The sequence below is a fragment of the Oncorhynchus gorbuscha genome, linkage group LG16 (assembly GCF_021184085.1).
Source record: "Oncorhynchus gorbuscha isolate QuinsamMale2020 ecotype Even-year linkage group LG16, OgorEven_v1.0, whole genome shotgun sequence".
Taxonomy (NCBI): Eukaryota; Metazoa; Chordata; class Actinopteri; order Salmoniformes; family Salmonidae; genus Oncorhynchus; species Oncorhynchus gorbuscha.
Genome location: NC_060188.1, coordinates 37,113,074 through 37,137,839, shown reverse-complemented (window position 1 = coordinate 37,137,839; position 24,766 = coordinate 37,113,074). Strand labels below are relative to the sequence as shown.

General features: G+C 43.3%; 1 protein-coding gene across 3 annotated transcripts in view; it reads left to right on the top strand.

Annotated features, from left to right (window-relative positions):
• Positions 1 to 24,766, top strand: part of LOC124000586 (sideroflexin-5-like) — a 31,138-nt gene that overhangs the window by 5,395 nt on the left and 977 nt on the right. The window contains exons 2-13 of one of the 3 annotated variants that reach the window (XM_046307081.1): positions 15,093 to 15,161; positions 15,541 to 15,618; positions 15,812 to 15,838; positions 17,471 to 17,525; positions 17,623 to 17,648; positions 17,938 to 17,964; positions 18,102 to 18,158; positions 20,361 to 20,426; positions 20,737 to 20,827; positions 21,721 to 21,836; positions 24,211 to 24,296; positions 24,594 to 24,711. In XM_046307081.1, the coding sequence (XP_046163037.1) occupies positions 15,093 to 15,161; positions 15,541 to 15,618; positions 15,812 to 15,838; positions 17,471 to 17,525; positions 17,623 to 17,648; positions 17,938 to 17,964; positions 18,102 to 18,158; positions 20,361 to 20,426; positions 20,737 to 20,827; positions 21,721 to 21,836; positions 24,211 to 24,296; positions 24,594 to 24,711 (816 nt within the window). Of the gene's footprint in view, positions 1 to 15,092; positions 15,162 to 15,540; positions 15,619 to 15,811; positions 15,839 to 17,470; positions 17,526 to 17,622; positions 17,649 to 17,910; positions 17,965 to 18,101; positions 18,159 to 20,360; positions 20,427 to 20,736; positions 20,828 to 21,720; positions 21,837 to 24,210; positions 24,297 to 24,593; positions 24,712 to 24,766 lie in introns of all 3 variants that reach the window. The other 2 variants (XM_046307080.1, XM_046307082.1) reach the window with 2 other exon arrangements.

Genomic DNA, 24,766 nt, shown 5'->3' with positions numbered 1-24,766 from the left:
GATAAACTGCATCCAGTTTGCTGAGTAGGGTAAGCTTGGCAGCGTGAGTGAAGGAGGCTTTGTTGCGGAATAGAAAGCCTTGATTTGATTTTCGATTGGAGATGTTTGATATGGGTCTGGAAGGAGAGTTATTACTTCGAGGATAACTTTTAAATTCAGAATTATTTTGGGGACACCTTTCTGTTTTCTCAATGACATTCCAATCAGCATTTAAAAAAAAAAGGTGCATGTTTTAAGTTTGTTCTGCCTGAGCGAGTCTGACCACAAATCACAGACCACTGTGACGACACACCAAATGTGTTTGATGGATCGCGGGAAAAGACAAGGATTAGGCTTTTGTAGGCTACAGTCTAAAAGTTTTGTATTCCAATGGTGCGACCGCTGTCGGCATCCAAAGATAATCCTACTTGAATAAACGTTTGGAGATAAGGACTACAACCGTGGTACGTAACCAACGGACGGACGATACTGATATCTCTTATTATTGATATCTAGACTACATAGCACATTGGTGTGAATCACACTGCTGCTCTCATTTATATGCGCCTTACGGATTGTGGTTCTTGTGGATTGCTGTTCACAAATGTATGTGTATTTTAACCCAATTGGTTGAATTGAAGAAGTTTAAGCTGTCCATCAATCATTGTTTTTGCGACCAGGGGTATATTTATTTGAGAAACTGTTTACAGTTTAAGAATCACACGGAAGCAAGAAGAGCAAAACAATAGTTTTTATTGAACAAATTCAGGTAGGTCCCTCCTCGTTTCATTCCGTTTGCTTCTGTTTAAGAAATGTTTTGCATCAGAAGCAGAGTAATGAATATGCCTCCGGTGGATAGCCAGTGAAAAATACACTGTTGCAACAGCTGCATAGTCCGGAATGAAAGTTTGAGTTCCATGCTGTCAAAAACACTTTTAATTTTAAGAAGACCAGGAGTGGGGCTTTTTATTTTCTTAATGGAAAATTACCATTTTGTTTTTCATGTACAAATAGCACTTTTTCAGTGTTCAAGCATGCCATTCAGAGAGCAGCATTTATTTTTCAACTCAAAGCAATGAGCCCAATCAGCCCTCCATGATAAAAGCAGAACTGACCGATTTCTGTTAGTTGGGCCAACTGCAAAGTCAAAATAAGCTATATTGTAAAAGTATTTTTGGTATTAACTTAAGGTTATAGTTAGGCATTAGGGTTAGCAGTGTGGTTAAGGTTAGGTTTAAAATCAAATAGTATGACTTTCTGGCTGTGCCAGCTACTAACCTGAACCTCATAAGGGGCAAGTGATCTAAAAGTACCTGAAAGTAATCAGATTACAATACTGAGTTTGGGTAATGCTAAAGTTATTACTGATTACAGTTTTGGACAGGTAATTAATAACTGTAGAAGATTACATTTAGAAAGTAACCTACCCAACCCTGCATAACACACACACACACACACACACACACACACACACACACACACACACACACACACACACACACACACACACACACACACACACACACACACACACACACACACACACACACACACACACACACACACACACACACACACACACACACACACACACACACACAACACTAGTGCGATTAACCAAAATGTCAATTCGTTTTTTTCAGAGGTCAATGGAAAGCTTCTCTAGAGATATATCAGATCAAACCAGAACTGTGTGATGTAGTAGGGAGTTGTAGATTCCAATAGGCCTATATTCTACATAGTTTTGCACAGAAAATGTGGTAATTAATTACAATGACCATGTCCATTGCGTTCTGTGTTTCTTTTACGCCTGCTATGTAAAAGAGACAGAATGCGTTGATCGAGAGGGATAGACACTGAGGTATAATAAGTGGGTAGAGAGTATTTGCTTCATGAAGTATCTTTACCTGAAAATACATTATCTATGTGATTAATAGATGGTATTCAGCAGTCATAAAAGTATGCCTTATTTATTGAAGAACTACTAAAATAGTGATTTTTGTCAGACAGCATAGCTAGCAGCTCTATAGAGATGATGACTTGGAATTAAATAATAAAGTCATCAAATAAAACACATGTAATATACACAATTTAAATATGTTAAAGTAATGTGAATAAATTAGACTGGAGTTAGCGTCTGCTAAATGACTTAAATGTAAATGTAAATTAATAAGTGATAAGCAGTAATGGGCAGTCACTACCATCACTGGACAAAATCAAAAACCAACCGACACCGAAACGACCTCAAAAAACACCAATCACTCAGCACTATGACACACACACACACACACATATAATCATTTTAGCTGAAAAGCACAAAGTCTTGCGTTGTTTTATACACTGCTCAAAAAATATGAATGAAATATTCTTATTAAATACGTTTTTCTTTACATATTTGAATGTGCTGACAACAAAATCACACAACAATTATCAATGGAAATCAAATGTATCAACCCATGGAGGTCTGGATTTGGAGTCACACTCAAAATTAAAGTGGAAAACCACAATACAGGCTGATCCAACTTTGATGTAATGTCCTTAAAACAAGTCAAAATGAGGCTCAATAGTGTGTGTGGCCTCCACGTGCCTGTATTCCCTACAACGCCTGGGCATGCTCCAGATGAGGTGGTGCCTGGACAGTCTGTGTTGCAACGTGGCGCTCAATTGGATTCAGGTCTGGGGAACGGGCGGGCCAGTCCATAGCATCAATGCCTTCCTCTTGCAGGAACTACTGACATACTCCAGCCACATGAGGTCTAGCATTGTCTTTGTCTTTGTTGTCTTTGTACCGGATACAGTCTCTTACAACATTCGTTTATCTCCCTTGGAAATTTGTCATTGAGACCAAATTTGGTCCCTTTAAGCTCCCTTCCTCTGCTTTTGATCAGCTCCTTTTGTTGGTAGTCTTCAAATTTTGCGATGATCAGTTGGGGACCCTTGGTCTTGTCGCTCTGAGCTCCAAGTCTGTGTACTCGGTGGACAGCCACCTTGTTTACAGTCTCTATAGGAAGTTTCAAGGCGAATTGCATGAATTCTCTGACCACGCCCACTGGATTATAGGATGCGTCTTCAGAAATCCCAGAAAAATAATATTTTCAAGCATGCTACGATTTTGTATGTCTAGTAGCGACTCCTTCATCACCCTGTTTTCCCTGAGTAGACAGTCCATGTTGGAATCGTGAATTTTTACCTTGGATGTGAGTGTCTTGTTTTCTCTTTGGAGCGTGAGAATTTCACTCTGGCTGAACTCTAAACTCCCCCTCGGCCCTGCTACCTCCTCACACAACCTTTCCAGTGTTGCATGGATTCCAGCCCTGCTACCTCCTCACACAACCTTTCCAGTGTTGCATGGATTCCAGCCCTGCTACCTCCTCATACAACCTTTCCAGTGTTGCATGGATTCCAGCCCTGCTACCTCCTCACACAACCTTTCCAGTGTTGCATGGATTCCAGCCCTGCTACCTCCTCACACAACTTTTCCAGTGTTGCATGGATTCCAGCCCTGCTACCTCCTCATACAACCTTTCCAGTGTTGCATGGATTCCAGCCCTGCTACCTCCTCACACAACCTTTCCAGTGTTGCATGGATTCCAGCCTTGCTACCTCCTCACACAACATTTCCAGTGTTGCATGGATTCCAGCCAGAGCACTAGCCTCTACCTCAATGGTAAGTAAATCATCCGTGTCTGTAGATGTATCTTTTTTTTTTTGTTGGGTTAAAGTTATTTTGTGAGGTGGTCGGATCTTTCGATTAAGGAGTATGTTGTTCCTCCATTGCGTAAAGCTGATCTCCTTCGTATCCAGATTGGCTCTTTACTGCAACCAGTTGTTTTACGAAAAGATAACAATGAGTCTTTCCCACGATGATGACAGGTGTCTGTAGTACAGCCAGCTAGCACTCGCGGAATCCACACAAAAAAAAGGAACACAAACTTGCAGTCCCAGCCGTTAAGGCTAACTGCGTAATCCTTAGCAACAAAACTTTAGTTTGGATTAAAATCGATTTAATGAAAATGTTTTAATGTAAACAACAAACAGAGAGTAGACAGTCCAATGTCCAGTTGCGTGCTCTGATGACGTATTGATGCTGATGATGTATTGCCGTATGGCCTTCCAGGGGTTTGCCTCTTCATTAACTCCAACTGGTGTGCTAATTTCGGGGCGGTGGAAGTGTCAACCCACTGTTCCCCTGTCTTGGAATATCTGATGGTCAAATGAGGACCCTTCTACCTCCTGAGGAAGTTTTCAGCTGTTATTGTGTCTGCTGTATACATTCCACCTCAGGATGATAAAAATAAGCTGCCTCTTAACATTTACATTTAAGTTGTCATGCTGGTACCAGAGGACCCAAAAGCGACTTAACAGAAGCAGAGTTTAATAATGTTCAAAACGGAATAACTGACATCCTCTAGATTTGTAGAGGGGAAAACAACTGGAGAAGCGGCCACAGACTGCAGGTCGCTTCGGGTAGGCGCAGGCCGTAGTCGACTGAGACACCTGCTCACCCGCAGCGTCTGATGAAGGCACAAAACACGACAGAACAGGGTGATACACAATCACGGCAAAAAACACGACAGGACAGGGCGAAACGCAATCACAGCATGGTGAATACAATATAAGGAACCGACGGAACAGGAACGGATTACAAAGGAATAAATAGGGAATCTAATCAGGGAAAGGATCGGGAACAGGTGTGGGAAGACTAAATGATGATTAGGGGAATAGGAACAGCTGGGAGCAGGAACGGAACGACAGAGAGAAGAGAGAGCGAGAGAGTGAGAGAGGGAGGGGAGAGAGAGGGATAGAACCAAACAAGACCAGCAGAGGGAAACGAATAGCATGGGGAGCACAGGGACAAGACATGACAATAAATGACAAACATGACAGTACCCCCCACTCACCGAGCGCCTCCTGGCGCACTCGAGGAGGAATCCTGGCGGCAACGGAGGAAATCATCGATGAGCGAACGGTCCAGCACGTCCCGAGACGGAACCCAACTCCTCTCCTCAGGACCGTAACCCTCCCAATCCACTAGGTATTGGTGACCCCGTCCCCGAGAACGCATGTCCATAATTTTATGTACCTTGTAAATAGGTGCGCTCTCGACAAGGACGGGAGGGGGAGGGAAGACGAACGGGGGTGCGAAGAAAGGGCTTAACACAGGAGACATGGAAGACAGGATGGACGCGACGAAGATGTCGCGGAAGAAGCAGTCGCACAGCGACAGGATTGACGACCTGGGAGACACGGAACGGACCAATGAACCGCGGAGTCAACTTACGAGAAGCTGTCGTAAGAGGAAGGTTGCGAGTGGAAAGCCACACTCTCTGGCCGCAACAATACCTTGGACTCTTAATCCTGCGTTTATTGGCGGCTCTCACCGTCTGTGCCCTGTAACGGCAAAGTGCAGACCTCACCCTCCTCCAGGTGCGCTCACAACGTTGGACAAACGCTTGAGCGGAGGGAACGCTGGACTCGGCAAGCTGGGATGAGAACAGAGGAGGCTGGTAACCCAGACTACTCTGAAACGGAGATAACCCGGTAGCAGACGAAGGAAGCGAATTGAGCGTATTCTGCCCAGGGGAGCTGTTCTGCCCAAGACGCAGGGTTTCTGAAAGAAAGGCTGCGTAGTATGCGACCAATCGTCTGATTGGCCCTCTCTGCTTGACCGTTAGACTGGGGATGAAACCCGGAAGAGAGACTGACGGACGCACCAATCAAACGACAGAACTCCCTCCAAAACTGTGACGTGAATTGCGGACCTCTGTCTGAAACGGCGTCTAACGGGAGGCCATGAATTCTGAATACATTCTCAATAATGATTTGTGCCGTCTCCTTAGCGGAAGGAAGTTTAGCGAGGGGAATGAAATGTGCCGCCTTAGAGAACCTATCGACAACCGTCAGAATCACAGTCTTCCCCGCAGACAAAGGCAGACCGGTAATGAAGTCTAAGGCAATGTGAGACCATGGTCGAGAAGGAATGGGGAGCGGTCTGAGACGACCGGCAGGAGGAGAGTTACCCGACTTAGTCTGCGCGCAGTCCGAACAGGCAGCCACGAAACGGCGCGTGTCACGCTCCTGAGTCGGCCACCAAAAGCGCTGGCGAATAGACGCAAGAGTGCGAAACTCAATGGAATAATCCGTTATGGACCGTTCACCTTGGCATAAGGAAGCCAGGGCCCTAGAAGCCTCCTCACCAAAAACTGAACGGTCAAAAACCCGAATCATCTCCTCTTTAAAGTTCTGGAATCTGTTAGAGCAATCAGCCCTTGCCTCCCAGATAGCTGTGCCCCATTCTCGAGCCCGGCCAGTAAGGAGTGAAATGACGTAAGCAACCCGAGCTCTCTCTCTAGAGTATGTGTGGGGTTGGAGAGAGAACACAATCTCACACTGCGTGAGAAAGGAGCGGCACTCAGTGGGCTGCCCGGAGTAGCAAGGTGGGTTATTAACCCTGGGTTCTGGAGGCTCGGCAGGCCAGGGAGTAACAGGTGGCACGAGACGTAGACTCTGGAACTGTCCAGAGAGGTCGGAAACCTGAGCGGCCAGGTTCTCCACGGCATGGCGAGCAGCAGACAATTCCTGCTCGTGTCTGCCGAGCATGGCTCCTTGGAACTCGACGGCAGTGTAACGAGCGTCTGAAGTCGCTGGGTCCATTCCTTGGTCGGTTCCTTCTGTCATGCTGGTACCAGAGGACCCAAAAGCGACTTAACAGAAGCAGAGTTTAATAATGTTCAAAACGGAATAACTGACATCCTCTAGATTTGTAGAGGGGGAAAACAACTGGAGAAGCGGCCACAGACTGCAGGTCGCTTCGGGTAGGCGCAGGCCGTAGTCGACTGAGACACCTGCTCACCCGCAGCGTCTGATGAAGGCACAAAACACGACAGAACAGGGTGATACACAATCACGGCAAAAAACACGACAGGACAGGGCGAAACGCAATCACAGCATGGTGAATACAATATAAGGAACCGACGGAACAGGAACGGATTACAAAGGAATAAATAGGGAATCTAATCAGGGGAAAGGATCGGGAACAGGTGTGGGAAGACTAAATGATGATTAGGGGAATAGGAACAGCTGGGAGCAGGAACGGAACGACAGAGAGAAGAGAGAGCGAGAGAGTGAGAGAGGGAGGGGGAGAGAGAGGGATAGAACCAAACAAGACCAGCAGAGGGAAACGAATAGCATGGGGAGCACAGGGACAAGACATGACAATAAATGACAAACATGACATAAGTCATTTAGCAGACGCTCTTATCCAGAGCGACTTACAAATTGGTGCATTCACCTTATGACATCCAGTGGAACAGCCACTTTACAATAGTGCATCTACATATTTTAAGGGGGGGGGGGGGGGTGAGAAGGATTACTTTATCCTATCCTAGGTATTCCTTAAAGAGGTGGGGTTTCAGGTGTCTCCGGAAGGTGGTGATTGATTCCGCTGTCCTGGCGTCGTGAGGGAGTTTGTTCCACCATTGGGGAGCCAGAGCAGCGAACAGTTTTGACTGGGCTGAGCGGGAACTGTACTTCCTCAGTGGTAGGGAGGCGAGCAGGCCAGAGGTGGATGAACGCAGTGCCCTTATTTGGGTGTAGGGCCTGATCAGAGCCTGGAGGTACTGAGGTGCCGTTCCCCTCACAGCTCTCAAACTGTACCAGGCTATAAACAAGCAGGAAACCCTATACCCAGAGGCTGCCTTTATGGTTGCCGACGATTTTAATTTCACGTCACTAAGACACATGATTCCCAACTTCCATCAACATGTCTCCACTGCTATTTTACTTATAAGCAAGCATACAAGGCCCTCCCTCCTCCGCCATTCAGCAAATCAGATCATGACTCCCAACTATTGTTTCCTGTTTCAAGCAGAAGCTGAAAAAATAAGCACCCGTGATTCGCTCCATTGAGAAATGGTCACCAGAATCAGAGGGTATGTTACAGGACTGCCTAAGGATGCCTCTCTAACAGATGCATTTTATGCACACCTTGACATCAACAACATCGAACCAGGTGTGAGGGCCATCACCGTCCTAGAAGACTAGGTGAGCTCGCTCTCCAAGGCTGATGTGAGAACGATCTTTAATCAGGTCATGGGGCCCGACGGTATTCCAGGGCACGTTCTCATGAACAGAACAGCTGGCCTGGCATAATCACAGTAATTTTCAACCTCTCTTTGTCCCAGTCTGTTTCAAAATGACCACAATCATCCCTGTTCATAAGAACTCCGGCTTCATGCCACAATGATTACCGCCCTGTAGCACTCACTTCTGTAATCATTAAGTGCGTTGAGAGGCTGGTTATGGCACACATTAACTCCACCATCCCAGCCAGCCTAGACCCACTCCAATTTGCATACCGCCCTAACAGAGCCATAGATGAAGCAATTTCAATTGCCCTCCTCACTGCCCTCACCCACCTAGATAGGAGGAATACCTATGTGAGAATGCTGTTCATTGACTACAGCTCAGCGTTCAACACCATTATCCCCTCCAAGCTTGTCACCAAGGTTAGGACTCTGGGTCTGAACACCTCCCTCTGCAACTGCATCCACATCGGCAGTGGAGCAGATAACCAGCTTGAAGTTCTTGGTGTCCAAATCACTAGATTTAAAATGGTCCACACACACCACAGTCGTGAAGGCGCAACAGTGCCTATTCCCTCTCAGGAGGTTGAAAAAGTTTGGCATGCTGTACCATTGTGAGCATATTGACTGGTTTCATCACTGCTTGTTATGGCAATAACACCGCCCTCAATTGCATGGCGATACGGAGGGTTGTGCGGACAGCCCAGTACATCACTGGGGCTGAGCTTCATGCAATCCAGGACCTCTATATTAGGCGGTGTGAAAAGAAGGCCCAGAAAATCCTCAAAGACCCCAACCACTCAATCCACTGACTATTTTCTCTGCTGCCGCACAGCAAGAGAAGCCTCTCAAGGCATCAAGTCTAACACCAACAGGCTCATGAACAGCTTTTCCCCCCAAGCAATATGACTGATAAATAGCTAACAAGTTTACCTTGTATATTTTTTTACCTTTTATTTCAATATTTGCACTGTCACTATGCACACTCACAGGGCCCACAGACACTCACTCACACATTAAATGCATATACATTTATGCTGACTCCACACACACACACACACACACACACACACACACACACACACACACACACACACACACACACACACACACACACACACACACACACACACACACACACACACACACACACACACACACACACACACACACACACACACACACACACACACACACACACACACACAATCCCCCCTTCCCCAAAACATGTGTAAATATTGGACAAAATTGTGCCTTCCTGTATTATACCTATGCTAAAATGTTTATTCTACTGAGCCATTACTTTGTTTTCTTATTTCTTATTGTTGCATTGTCGGGAAGGAACCTGCAAGTAAGAATTCCGTAGGACGATGTATACCATTTGTATCCCGTACATAAGACTAATGAACTTGATACTTGAAAGATAGTAATTTACACGGGCTATTGTGAGTCTCTTCTCACAGCTCCAAGAAGCTTAAGTCTATTTAGACCTCCATTTCGCAACCTCTGATGCAATTGCAAAAACAAAATAATTTTGTTCATGTGAAATATTGAATCATCCTGCAATAGCAATTCTGATTTGCATCATTACAAGCCTCCAGTCATATGATGTCAAACGCTGCATTTATCAATGGATGATGGAAGGTTTCATTGTTTCACGAATAGAGCATCCGTCCATATTTTGTGGCCCAAAAATCTTCAGCGCAGGTTGGCTTATGGTAAAAAAGGCATATGCAGTAACATTTTCAGTTCGTTGCATCACACCAGTTAAAATTAGGCCAGGTCTTGAATCTCACTGACTTCTTTTGCTGCTGCCCGTGAGACATCTCTGCTAGCTGTGTGTTGTGTATTCTCTGGAGAAATGAAGCACATGCATAATTAAAACAGTCTTCTCACATGGAGCCTGTACTCTTCTCCCAGACAAAACTGGAGCTACAGCAGCGCTGCAGATGCAGGAACTTAATTTGAGCCAGTTTGCTACAGCAGAAAAACAATCCTGCATCAACAGGAAATTTGAATTATTTTGTGGGTTATAATTAATGAACAGTTTTGTAGGGGTTGATACATTTTCCGTAAGGTAAAATCAAGTCTGAAATTTCAAAGTGTAAATGACTAACTTCAGAAGCCTTTTTCATCCTCAAATACACCACAAGTTATCCAGCAACAGGGTGATCAAATTAAGATCCCACCTCTGTACACATGAGCTGTGAAGATATTTATATATGGGCTGTGAGGACACTGAATAACAAGGATACACAGACTTACAGAACGGTAGCTACGGCATTCTTCATAATTACATGGCATTAGAGGTGGAGGAGTCTGTTTTCAATTAGAACTGAATGTAGGAAAGATAATGAATATGGAGGGACAAACTCTCCCGTCTTGCCTTTTGTCTCCTGCCTTTCATAAGTGATGCATGGCTTGAAGGCATCTGATTGAAGCTGCCATGTTTCAGTCCATCTGGTTTGCCAAATTGAATCTTGGCAAGCACTGCCATCGGGCCTTTTCAAACTGTTGGCTCACAATGTACGGCCGGGCCCATCTAGTAAGGGGAAGGGAAAAACAAAATGTTTCACCACCAAGTTTAGTTTAGTTCATTAGGATCCCCATTAGCTACTGCACATGCAGCAGCTACTCTTCCTGGGGCCCACATAAACGTACAAATACATTAAAGTTCAGAACAGTTAGACAATGATTTTATATATACAGTGGCAAGAAAAAGTATGTGGAATTACCTGGACTTCTGCATAATCTGTGTATCCTTTTGTTATTCAGTGTCCTCACAGCCCATGTGTACAGAGGTGGCATCTTAATTTGATCACCCTGTTGATGGATGACTTGTAGTGTATTTGAGGATGAAAAAGGCTTCTGAAGTTAGTAATTTACACTTTGAAATTTCAGACTTGATTTTACCTAATGGAAAATGTATCAATCCCTACAAAACTGTCAAAATAATTCCAAAGGGTTCACATACTTTTTCTTGCCACTCTATGTGTGTGTATTGGTTCTGCTCACACTGCCCTACCCTATGCTCTGACCTCTTTCTCCCCTCTCTCTCCAGATGAAATCTCGCGTCTTGTGACGGCCGGCCGCCCAACAACCTGTCCGCTCGACCCTATCCCTCTGGATAAGAGCGTCTGCTAAATGACTTAAATGTAAATGTAAATGTATCCCCTCCTCTCTTCTCCAGACCATTTCCGGAGACCTTCTCCCTTACCTCACCTCGCTCATCAACTTATCCCTGACCGCTGGCTACGTCCCTTCCGTCTTCAAGAGAGCGAGAGTTGCACCCCTTCTGAAAAAACCTACACTCGATCCCTCCGATGTCAACAACTACAGACCAGTATCCCTTCTTTCTTTTCTCTCCAAAACTCTTGAACGTTCCGTCCTTGGTCAGCTCTCCCGCTATCTCTCTAAGAATGACCTTCTTGATCCAAATCAGTCAGGTTTCAAGACTAGTCATTCAACTGAGACTGCTCTTCTCTGTATCACGGAGGCGCTCCGCACCGCTAAAGCTAACTCTCTCTCCTCTGCTCTCATCCTTCTAGACCTATCGGCTGCCTTCGATACTGTGAACCATCAGATTCTCCTCTCCACCCTCTCCGAGTTGGGCATCTCCGGCGGGGCCCACGCTTGGATTGCGTCCTACCTGACAGGTCGCTCCTACCAGGTGGCGTGGCGAGAATCTGTCTCCTCACCACGCGCTCTCACCACTGGTGTCCCCCAGGGCTCTGTTCTAGGCCCTCTCCTATTCTCGCTATACACCAAGTCACTTGGCTCTGTCATAACCTCACATGGTCTCTCCTATCATTGCTATGCAGACGACACACAATTAATCTTCTCCTTTCCCCCTTCTGATGACCAGGTGGCGAATCGCATCTCTGCATGTCTGGCAGACATATCAGTGTGGATGACGGATCACCACCTCAAGCTGAACTTCGGCAAGACGGAGCTGCTCTTCCTCCCGGGGAAGGACTGCCCGTTCCATGATCTCGCCATCACGGTTGACAACTCCATTGTGTCCTCCTCCCAGAGCGCTAAGAACCTTGGCGTGATCCTGGACAACACCCTGTCGTTTTCAACTAACATCAAGGCGGTGGCCCGTTCCTGTAGGTTCATGCTCTATAACATCCGCAGAGTACGACCCTGCCTCACACAGGAAGCGGCGCAGGTCCTAATCCAGGCACTTGTCATCTCCCGTCTGGATTACTGCAACTCGCTGTTGGCTGGGCTCCCTGCCTGTGCCATTAAACCCCTACAACTCATCCAGAACGCCGCAGCCCGTCTAGTGTTCAACCTTCCCAAGTTCTCTCACGTCACCCCGCTCCTCCGCTCTCTCCACTGGCTTTCAGTTGAAGCTCGCATCCGCTACAAGACCATGGTGCTTGCCTACGGAGCTGTGAGGGGAACGGCACCTCAGTACCTCCAGGCTCTGATCAGGCCCTACACCCAAATAAGGGCACTGCGTTCATCCTCCTCTGGCCTGCTCGCCTCCCTACCACTGAGGAAGTACAGTTCCCGCTCAGCCCAGTCAAAACTGTTCGCTGCTCTGGCTCCCCAATGGTGGAACAAACTCCCTCACGACGCCAGGACAGCGGAGTCAATCACCACCTTCCGGAGACACCTGAAACCCCACCTCTTTAAGGAATACCTAGGATAGGATAAAGTAATCCTTCTCATCCCCCCCTCCCCCCCTTAAAATATTTAGATGCACTATTGTAAAGTGGCTGTTCCACTGGATGTCATAAGGTGAATGCACCAATTTGTAAGTCGCTCTGGATAAGAGCGTCTGCTAAATGACTTAAATGTAATGTAAAATGTAATATGTATTTAATATATTAAGGCTATTCCATGTGAGAAATTGCCAAGAAACTGATCCCGTACAACGCTGTATACTAGTCCCTTCACAGAACAGAGCAAACTGGCTTTAACCAGAATAGAAAGTGGCGTGGTTTGAGAAACAGACGCCTCACAAGTCCTCAACTGGCAGCTTCATTAAATAGTACCCGCAAACACCAGTCTCAACATCAACAGTGAAGAGGCAACTACGGGATGCTGGCCTTCTAGGCAGAGTTGCAAAGAAAAAGCCATATCTCAGACTGGCCAATAAAAAGAAAAGATTAAGATGGGGAAAAAGAACACACACTGGACAGAGGAACTCTTGACAATTTGGAATAGTCTTAATTTCTCAGAACAAGAATAGACTGACAAGTTTCAGAAGAAAGTTCTTTGTTTCCGTTTTATTGCTTCTTTAATCAGAACAACAGTTTTCAGATGTGCTAACATAATTGCCAAAGGGTTTTCTAATGATCAATTAGCCTTTTAAAATGATCAACTTGGATTAGCTAACACAACGTGCCTTTGGAACACAGGAGAAATGGTTGCTGATAATGGTCCTCTGTACACCTATGTAGATATTCCATTAAAAATCTGCCGTTTCCAACTACAATAGTCATTTACAACATTAACAATGTCTACACTGTATTTCTGATCAATTTGATGTTATTTTAATGGACATAAAATGTGCTTTTCTTTCAAAAACAAGGACATTTCTAAGTGACCCCAAACTTTTGAACGGTAGTGTGTCTCATTCTAAAAATAAATATAAAATAAGAGCAGTGGTGAAAAAAGTATCCAAACTCATACTTGAGTAAAAGTAAAGATGCCTTAATTGAGAATTACTCAAGTAAAAGTGAAAGTCACCCAGTAAAATACTACTTAAGTAAAAGTCTGAAGGTATTTGGTTTTAAATATACTTAAGTATCAAAAGTAAATGTAATAGCTAAAATATACTTATGTATTGAGAGAGACTATAAATCATATACAATTCTGTATATTAAGCAAACCAGACTGCACCATTTTCTTGTTTTAATTTATTTACGAATAGCCAGGTTCACACTCCAACATAATTTTCCAAAAAACTAAATATTTGTGTTCATTGAGTCCGCCAGATTAGAGGTAATAGGGATGACCATGGATGTTCTCTTGATAAGTGCATGAATTTGACAATATTCCTGTCCTGCTAGCCATTCAAAATGTAACAAGTACTTTTGGGTGCCAGGGAAAATGTATGGAGTAAAATATACATTTATTTTCTTTAGGAACGTAGTGAAGTAAAAGTTGTCAAATATAAAAAGTAAAGTACAGATACCCCAAAAAATTAATTAAGTCGTATTTTAAAGTATTTTTACTTAAGTACTTTACACCACTGAATAAGAGTTATACATTGGAAAGATACCAAGAGACACTAGGCATGAATGTAAACAAGTAAGAAGGACTCTGCGAAAGAGGGGTGACGAAAACATGCTCAAGTGCACTGTGTCTTAAGAGTCAACCCACACATCTGTTCTGTCTTACTTTGTATCCCTCAAATATTTTCAAGTAATTTAACTCTAAACAACAGTTACCAGTTTAACCACTTTTCTTATTTAAATGTTGAATTTGGGTACCCACAAACAACATGTTATTAAAGATCATCTGACTATACGACTAAAATGTATTAAGGCATTCATAAAGTATTCATAAGCCCTACATAGATTCACAAAGCATTTGTAAGTAATATAATACTACGTAAAGGTTGATAGAAATTGTCCTTGGAAAATGTTGCATAACCTTTTTGTCACCCTTCACATAACATGTGATTTGCTTATGGAGGATTTCTGAGGCATCCATATTTGCCTTATGAAGGGTTTATGAAGGCTTCATTGAGCCTTAAAAGTTATCTTTTGTTTAGAGTGGGACTGGATTATTGAAGATGTGCACAAGCAATTTTGTTACTATCGTTAATGGTATACAATAAAGGAATCAATTGGGTGGTTTGAATTTTGTCCTGCGAGGTCCCACCCACTCTGTGCACCACTGATAACGTACATAGCCATTGAAGATGTTCTCTCCCTCTTTCCCCTGATTTCCCCCTCATTCAGTCCCCCTCACATACAAGTGTGCTACCTATTTACAGAGAGATGGAGTGTTAAGATTTGGTATTGCATTAGCTCATCAAAAATTAACTACTTGCTTTGTCTTTTCCAGAGTTCATTTCTTGGCCGGCTGAAACACTTTGTAGAGATCATTGACCCCAGCACACTCTTTGTGTCTGAGGTAAGGTACAGTTGAAAACATCAATCCACGTACTGTTTTACTACTTCAGCAATTGGTTTTTGTAAGAGACCGGACTTATATATGAGACTTGGGAAAGGTGGCAACAGGAAAATACCGTCCAATACTTTAGATCTGGAATCAAGTCAGATAACACAGGGTAGGACTAGGAACAGAAATTGACCCACACATTTCTCATACACCAGCCCATTTTTCCCTCAAAGGCCCCATTGTTAGCCCATTGTTAATTCTGCTCAAAATAATTTTGGGACTGGCCCACTGGGCTAAAGATGCCCGATTTCCTTCTATGAGATAACACATTAACTCAAAACCTACCTATTATTAATTATCTTGTTGACTCAAATGACTCTTATCTCTCCAGAGACGATTGACAGAATGCATTAAGCTCCTGGATGAATTTAAACACGGAAAACTACCACCGGGAGTTTCTGATCTACAGGTTAGCTTTTTGTTTTTCAGAAATTCCTTTGTCAGTGTTACAGAACACATACTTTTCCAAAATGTAATTTTATTTTAAGCATAATGTTTGACACTTTCAACGTGTAGCTGTAACACACTCCATATATTCAGCTGCCCAACATTTTCCTTCACTGCGCTGAACTGACATAGCTGTTTTTTTTATTACTATTTAGCTATGGGAAGCCCAAAAGGTCACGCAGGTAAGTTGTGGCACACGTCTGTTCGTATAAAGCAGTCTGACCCCATTTTGACCCCATGTACAGTTGAAGTTGGAAGTTTACTTACCCCTTAGCCAAATACATTTAAACTCAGTTTTTCACAAATCCTGACATTTAACCCTAGTAAAAATTCCCTGTCTTAGGTCAGTTAGGATCACCACTTTATTTTAAGAATGTGAAATGTCAGAATAATAGTAGAGAGAATTATTTTTTTCAGCTTTTATTTATTTCATCACATTCCCAGTGAGTCGGAAGTTTACATACACTCAATTAGTATTTGGTAGCATTGCCTTTAAATTGTTTAACTTGAGTCAAACATTTCAGGTAGCCTTCCACAAGCTTCCCACAATAAGTTGGGTGAATTTTGGCCCATTCCCCCTGACAGAGTTGGGGTAACTGAGTCCGGTTTGTAGGTTTCCTTGCTCGCACATGCTTTTTCAGTTCTTCCCAGACATTTTCTATTGGATTGAGGTCAGGGCTTTGTGATGGCCACTCCAATACCTTGACTTTGTTGTCCTTAAGCCATTTTGCCACAACTTTGGAAGTGTGCTTGGGGTCATTGTCCATTTGGAAGACCCATTTGTGACCAAGCTTTAACTTCCTGACTGATGTCTTGAGATGTTGCTTCAGTATATCCACATAATTTTCCTCCCTCATGTTGCCATCTATTTTGTGAAGTGCGCCAGTCCCTCCTGCAGCAAAGCACCCCCACAACATGATGCTGCCATCACTGTGCTTCACGGTTGAGATGGTGTTCTTAGGCTTGCAAGCTTCCCCCTTTTTCCTCCAAATGGTCATTATGGCCAAACAGTTCTATTTTTGTTTCATCAGACCAGAGGACATTTCTCAAAAAAGTACGATCTTTGTCCCCATATAGATACTTTTGTTCCTGTTTCCTCCAGAATCTTCACAAGGTCCTTTGATGTTGTTCTGGGATTGATTTTCACATTTTGCACCAAAGTACATTCATCTCTAGGAGACTGAACGCGTCTCCTTCCTGAGTGGTATGACGGCGGCGTGGTCCCATGGTGCTTATACATGCGTACTATTGTTTGTACAGATGAATGTGGTACCTTCAGGCATTTGGAAATTGATCCCAAGGATGAACCAGACTTGTGGAGGTCTACCATTTTTTTCTGAGGTCTTGGCTGATTTCTTTTTATTTTCCCATGATGTCAAGCAAAGAGGCACTGAGTTTGAAGGTAGGCCTTGAATTACATCCACAGGTACACCTCCAATTGACTCAGGCTAATTGACATCATTTATCAGAACCTTCTAAAACCATGACATCATTTTCTGGAATTTTCCAAGCTGTTTAAAGGCACAGTCAACTTAGTGTATCTAAACTTCTGACACACTAGAATTGTGATACAATGAATTATAAGTGAAACAATCTGTCTGTAAACAATTGTTGGAAAAATTCCTTGTGTCATGCCAAAACTATAGTTTGTTAATAATACATTTGTGGAGTGGTTGAAAGACAAGTGTTAATAACTCCAACCTAAGTGTATGTAAACTTCCAACTTCAACTGTATGTATTGCCATACATACATTTTCCCTCTCCGCTTGGAAGCATGATGATGATGTCACACTCTTTCTCATATCTGAATGCAGGCCATCATTCATCCTGACACAGGAGAGAAGATTTTCATGCCTTTTCGAATGTCAGGTATGACTTCCAAGTGAAGATTTTCACCAGTGTGACTTTTATTTTGTTAATGGTAATTTTTACACTGATTGTATATCTTTTTTTCACGTCTAAACAGGTTATGTCCCATTTGGAACACCAATTGTAAGTCTTATATGAAATTATTACTGTATTTCATATGTATCTATGGATACAATATTCAACTTTGTCCTGAAGATAATATAAATAATAATAATAATAAAAGATGATTACTGTATGTAAATACGTGTAACATCTGGTATGGTCACTTGTTTAATAATACACTGTTGGTTGTACTGACTTTTTGGTTTCGAGGAAAGCAGTCATTCTGGAGACCTTGCAAGACTAGAGCAGTTGCACTATTGTCTCCCTGTCTGGCCTAATCTAGGTTGTGGGCCTTCTTCTTCCAAATCAGACTGTGGTATCCACCATTTTCTGGCAGGTAAAGACATTACAAGCAACCTTTTCAGCAATAATGGTCCCATGCTGTTAATATCCACACTGGATACGTTCTCCTTCCCAGTGAGGTAAAGTGATGTAATTGAATTTCACAGAATGTTTTTCTTTTTTTCCTTTCAGTGGCTTAACCAGAGTCACAATGCCTGTGTCAACTACTCAAACCGCAATGCTACTAAGGTAGTGTATGATTTACATTTACATTTAAGTCATTTAGCAGACGCTCTTATCCAGAGCGACTTACAAATTGGTGCATTCACCTTATGACATCCAGTGGAACAGCCACTTTACAATAGAGCATCTAAATATTTTAAGGGGGGTGAGAAGGATTACTTTATCCTATCCTAGGTATTCCTTAAAGAGGTGGGGTTTCAGGTGTCTCCGGAAGGTGGTGATTGACTCCGCTGTCCTGGCGTCGTGAGGGAGTTTGTTCCACCATTGGGGAGCCAGAGCAGCGAACAGTTTTGACTGGGCTGAGCGAGAACTGTACTTCCTCAGTGGTAGGGAGGCGAGCAGGCCAGAGGTGGATGAACGTAGTGCCCTTATTTGGGTGTAGGGCCTGATCAGAGCCTGGAGGTACTGAGGTGCCGTTCCCCTCACAGCTCCGTAGGCAAGCACCATGGTCTTGTAGCGGATGCGAGCTTCAACTGGAAGCCAGTGGAGAGAGCGGAGGAGCGGGGTGACGTGAGAGAACTTGGGAAGGTTGAACACTAGACGGGCTGCGGCGTTCTGGATGAGTTGTAGGGGTTTAATGGCACAGGCAGGGAGCCCAGCCAACAGCGAGTTGCAGTAATCCAGACGGGAGATGACAAGTGCCTGGATTAGGACCTGCGCCGCTTCCTGTGTGAGGCAGGGTCGTACTCTGCGGATGTTGTAGAGCATGAACCTACAGGAACGGGCCACTGCCTTGATGTTAGTTGAGAACGACAGGGTGTTGTCCAGGATCACGCCAAGGTTCTTAGCGCTCTGGGAGGAGGACACAATGGAGTTGTCAACCGTGATGGCGAGATCATGGAACGGGCAGTCCTTCCCCGGGAGGAAGAGCAGCTCCGTCTTGCCGAAGTTCAGCTTGAGGTGGTGATCCGTCATCCACACTGATATGTCTGCCAGACATGCAGAGATGCGATTCGCCACCTGGTCATCAGAAGGGGGAAAGGAGAAGATTAATTGTGTGTCGTCTGCATAGCAATGATAGGAGAGACCATGTGAGGTTATGACAGAGCCAAGTGACTTGGTGTATAGCGAGAATAGGAGAGGGCCTAGAACAGAGCCCTGGGGGACACCAGTGGTGAGAGCGCGTGGTGAGGAGACAGATTCTCGCCACGCCACCTGGTAGGAGCGACCTGTCAGGTAGGACGCAATCCAAGCGTGAGCCGCGCCGGAGATGCCCAACTCGTAGAGGGTGGAGAGGAGGATCTGATGGTTCACAGTATCGAAGGCAGCCGATAGGTCTAGAAGGATGAGAGCAGAGGAGAGAGAGTTAGCTTTAGCGGTGCGGAGAGCCTCCGTGATACAGAGAAGAGCAGTCTCAGTTGAATGACTAGTCTTGAAACCTGACTGATTTGGATCAAGAAGGTCATTCTGAGAGAGATAGCGGGAGAGCTGACCAAGGACGGCACGTTCAAGAGTTTTGGAGAGAAAAGAAAGAAGGGATACTGGTCTGTAGTTGTTGACATCGGAGGGATCGAGTGTAGGTTTTTTCAGAAGGGGTGCAACTCTCGCTCTCTTGAAGACGGAAGGGACGTAGCCAGCGGTCAGGGATAAGTTGATGAGCGAGGTGAGGTAAGGGAGAAGGTCTCCGGAAATGGTCTGGAGAAGAGAGGAGGGGATAGGGTCGAGCGGGCAGGTTGTTGGGCGGCCGTCACAAGACGCAAGATTTCATCTGGAGAGAGAGGTGCTATGATGCTACCAAGGTAGTGTATGAGAGGATCATTTATATTATTTACGGCTTGATTCTCAGGAAAGCTATTGAATTACAATTCTGTGTCAGTGTTTTTGGTCCACATACTGTGCTGCTCCATAGCAACTAGCACTGCATCTCCTGCATCTGGCGCTGTAAACTTCCTTCATTTTAGCCATGGCTCATGTCCATTAGGCACCAAATAGATGAAAATGGACTGAAACAGCGAGGGACTACCTGGACTTGTGCAATAAGAGATACACATGTTTGTTTTCCGTTGTAACACGATTAGCTATGGTTTGCTCTAATTAACACCACCCAGATGTACAGTATAGAAAGTGTTTTGAACATGTGACTGATGTCAAACTGTACATTTTCCATTCAAGGTTTTGGTATTCAAGAGAGTGATTTTAGCCAATGTTAGTTAGCCTTACGTAAGAGGCTGTGAGATACTAAGTCATTTGTGTTGTTGTTCATATTAGCCTACACCGACATCCACGTTTCTTCATGGTTACTTCGGAGCTGTGACCAGTGCTGTCTCTCTTGCGGTCAGTTGATGATTATTATACATGTATGGGAATGAATATTCAGTTTCAGCGTTTCTGTCCGGCCTATTTCTGCTATATGTAACGTGTTGAATGGGTTTAGAGCACAGGCGGCCAACAGCACCTTAATTGGGGAGGACAGGCTCATAGTGATGGCTGAAACGGAATGAATGGAATAGTATGGAACACATCCAATACATGGTTTCCATGTGTTTGATACCATTCCATTCCAGCCATTATTATGAGCCGCCCTCCCCTCAGCAGCCTCCTGTGGTTTTAGAGTGTATCCTAAACGTTGTGCTGTGTTGTTCAGGTAGGACTGAATGTACTGATTCAGAAAGCCAACAGGTTGAGTCCAGCGACCCGAATGATAATACAGAGACTCATCCCTTTCCCAGCTGTGGGTAAGTATTTGTAAATCATTTGAATAAAAACACATTAATATAGTATTAATGTGAACATCTAGACTTGATTTAAAATCAGTTTGTCACAAAGTAATATGAGCTACAGGTGCAAATGAATAGGCTGCACTGCGTTTACTTTTGGGTTCATTCTCCGTCTGTCCTGTATGTAGGTCTTCTCCTTTTTGTTAATAGAGCTTTGCTATAAATGCATCAATCACAGGGATAAATCACCTTTAACAAGAGCTGCAAAACATTTGGTGTCAGAGGAGGCAGAGCTTTGCTGCCGGTTTCTTCTCTATAAGCTTTGTATGGTTAGCATTGTGTAGCTAATAGCTACCCTCCTACTACATAGATCTCTGTTCAATATTGTCAAGGTTGTACTATAAGCTCTCCCCAGTTGTAAATGTGAAACCTATGTGCTTACTAAGGGCCTGTCTATAGACCTCACATGCTGAAGCGGAATACTCAAAACAAATCAAGATGAAATAGATACATTGGCCCTGTTGGAATACTCTTAAAATGCATCCTTCCTTCCTGCCTTCCCTAAAGTAGTTGGCGGCAGGTAGCCTAGTGGTTAGAGCGTCGGGCCAGTAACCGAAAAGTCGGTGGTTCAAAAACTGGAGCTGACAAGGTGAAAAATCTGATGTGCCTGTGAGCAAGGCACTTAACCCTAATTTGCTCCAGGGGTGCCGTACTACTTACGGCTGACCCTGTAAAAAAAATCAACATTTCACTGCACCTATCTGACTATTCTAGTAGTGTCAGATCAGTGATTACTTCAAGAATGGGAGGAAGGAAAGATATGTTTTTAGAGTATTCAAATGAGTAGGTCTCAATCTCCGCTGAATGTCAGGCATTGCCACTGTCACAACCAGTATTCTCTGCTTACTCAGCCAGTGCCAACATTTGCAACGTGGGCCTCATGAGGCACAATGAGCTGTCGGAGGGCGTCGACGTGCTGGACGAAAATGGGAACATATTGGGCTCCTCAAAGATTGCTGCCAAACATGTGAGTGGCTGGTCATCAGTGAGACCTCTCGCACAAGCCTTTATAAAAATACTGTTTCCTTCCTGGCCACAGAGAGAAAATGAATGGAGTCATTCCACTCGCTAGCTATCAAACATACTGTGCAGATACAGTGCCTTCAGAAAGTATGCATACCTCTTGACTTATTCCACATTTTGTTGTGTTAAAGCCAGAAAAAAAACGGCTAAATCGGTCCGCTAATATACAGCATCAGTCAAAGGTTTTGACACACCTACTCATTCAAGTATTTTTCTTTATTTTTACTATTTTCTACATTGTAGAATAATAATTATGGCAAGAACAGCTCCTAATATGGACTTGATCTTTTACCAAATAAGTCTGTCTTCTGTATACCAACCCTACCTTGTCACAACACAACTGATTGGCTGAAACGCATTAAGAAGGCACACCTGTTAATTGAAATTCATTTCAGGTGACTACCTCATGAAGGTGGTTGAGAGAATGCCAAGAGTGTTCAAAGCTGTCTTCAAGGCAAAGGGTGGCTATTTTGAAGAATCTCAAATCTCAAATATATTTTGATTTGTTTAACACTTTTTATGCTTACTACATGATTTCATGTGTTATTTCATAGTTTTGATGTCTGTTATTCTACAATGTAGAAAATAGTTAAAATAAAGAAAAACCCTTGAATGAGTAGGTGTGTCCAAAATTTTGACTGGTACTGTATATTTATATTCATATATTTTTTAAATTGAGATTTTTCAGGGTGTGCCCCTACTATGACAATATTTGTACATTATTCTTGAAAAAAATGTTTAACCTCTGTCAAGTTGGTTGTTGATCATTGATAGACAGCCATTTTCAAGTCTTGCCATAGATTTTCAAGACGATTTAAGTCAAGACTGTAACTAGGCCACTCAGGAACATTTCATATTGTCTTGGTAACCAACTCCATTGTACATTTGGCCTTGTGTTGTAGGTTATTGTCCTGCTGAAAGGTACATTTATCTCCAAGTGTTTGTGGGAAAGCAGACTGAAACAGGTTTTCCTCTAGTATTTCCCTTAGCTCTATTCCATTTATTTTTATTTTTTTAAACTCCCCAGTCCTTACCGATGACAAGCATACCCATAACATGATGCAGCCACCAACATGCTTTAAAATGTGCAGAGAGGTACTCAGCGATGTATTGGATTTGCCCCAAACATAACACTTTATATTCAGGACATAAAGTTACTTTCTTTGCCACCTTTTTTGCAGTTTTACTTTAGTGCCTTATTGCAAACAGGATGCATGTTTTTTTTTTAAATATATTTTGTATTCTGTACAGGCCTCCTTCTTTTCACTCTGTCATTTAAGTTAGTATTGTGTTGTAACTACAATGTTGTTTATCCATTCTGTTTTCTCCTATCATGGCCATTAAACTGTTTTAAAGTCACCATTGGACACCTGTATCTTTGTAGTGACTGGGTGTATTAATACACAATTCAAAGTGTAATGAATAACTTCACTGTTCTCAAAGAGATATTCAATGTCTGCTTTTTTATTTTTACCCATCTACCAATAGGTGCCCTTCTTTGCGAGGCATTGGAAAACCTCCCTGGTCTTTGTAAACACAGATTCAACCTGTGTTTAACATTCACTGCTCGACTGAGGAACCTTTAAAATTGTCTGTATGTGTGGGGTACACAGATGAGGTAGTCATTTAAAAATCATGTTAAACACAATTATTGCACACAGAGTGAGTTCATGCAACTTATGTGACTTGTTAAGCAAATATTTACTTATGAACTTATTTTGCCATAACATTTCAGCTTTTTATTTGTCAATCATTTATAAAAAAAATTCTGAAAACATAATTCCACTTTGACATTATGGGGTATTGTGTATAGGCCAGACAATTTTTAATTCAGGCAGTAACACAAAATGTGGAAAAGTCAAGGTGCGTGAATACTTTCTGAAAGCACTGTATATCAAATTAATTGTTTTAGCATATTCAATCAGTATTTAGAATGAAAGATACCCTGACCAAGATGGCCATCCTGTAATCATGTCCATTCTAGTGTTCTATTTTAGTTCTCTGTTCCTGGCAAAATATTTTGTCTGCAAACTGTCGACATTTTATATTCGATGCAAAATGTGTATTTTTAATGTGTGGAGAATCAGTTTCTGAATAGTCTGTCTGTGACTGACGTCAGTATGATTCTTCATATGAGGTTCAATAAAGTAAGAACAGGTTTATTTTATAATTTATTATTAGTAAACATAAACATATTTATGTGTTTTTCCTCATATGTCCATATGCTGCATCCTTCAAACCTCAGAGGGGGAATTTAATCCAACATGTTGCAATATTTTGAATTGAAGCATGTGCACAATATTGTTCTTTCCCCCCAGGCAATTATGGAGACAGCCTTTACCAGAGTGGTCCTCCCGATGCCAATATTTGTCCTTCCTCCCATCATTATGTCCTACCTAGAAAAGTAAGTCTTGCTTCTAGATGGGTCAGAAATATTTAGTGTACTGCCTTGTCTGGTCCCTGCATTAATATCAGAATAGTGTCAGTTGAGTTATGGTCATCCCAATACCTAAAGCCTGAAAAATAGGGTCCTGGATAGGACAATGTTTTCAACATATTAACATTCTGTGGCATTTCATTTTTTGGAAGGGTGGAGGTGTAATCATTTTGTAATCATGTGTAAGAAATGTTGTATTAGTGTTGAGATTGTACTCAATACAAATGCCAATATCAAATGTGTGCTTCCCTTCTTGTCTGTTAGACTTCCATTGCTGCAGATGAATCGGAGGCTGTTGCTGCCCATCCACAGCCTGGTGTGTCTGGCTACCTTCAGCCTCTCCCTGCCCCTGGCCATCAGCCTATTCCCACAGATGTCTCAGGTACCACTGCTGCTGCTATCCCTGGAGGCTGGCTGGACAGCTGGGAGGAATTAAC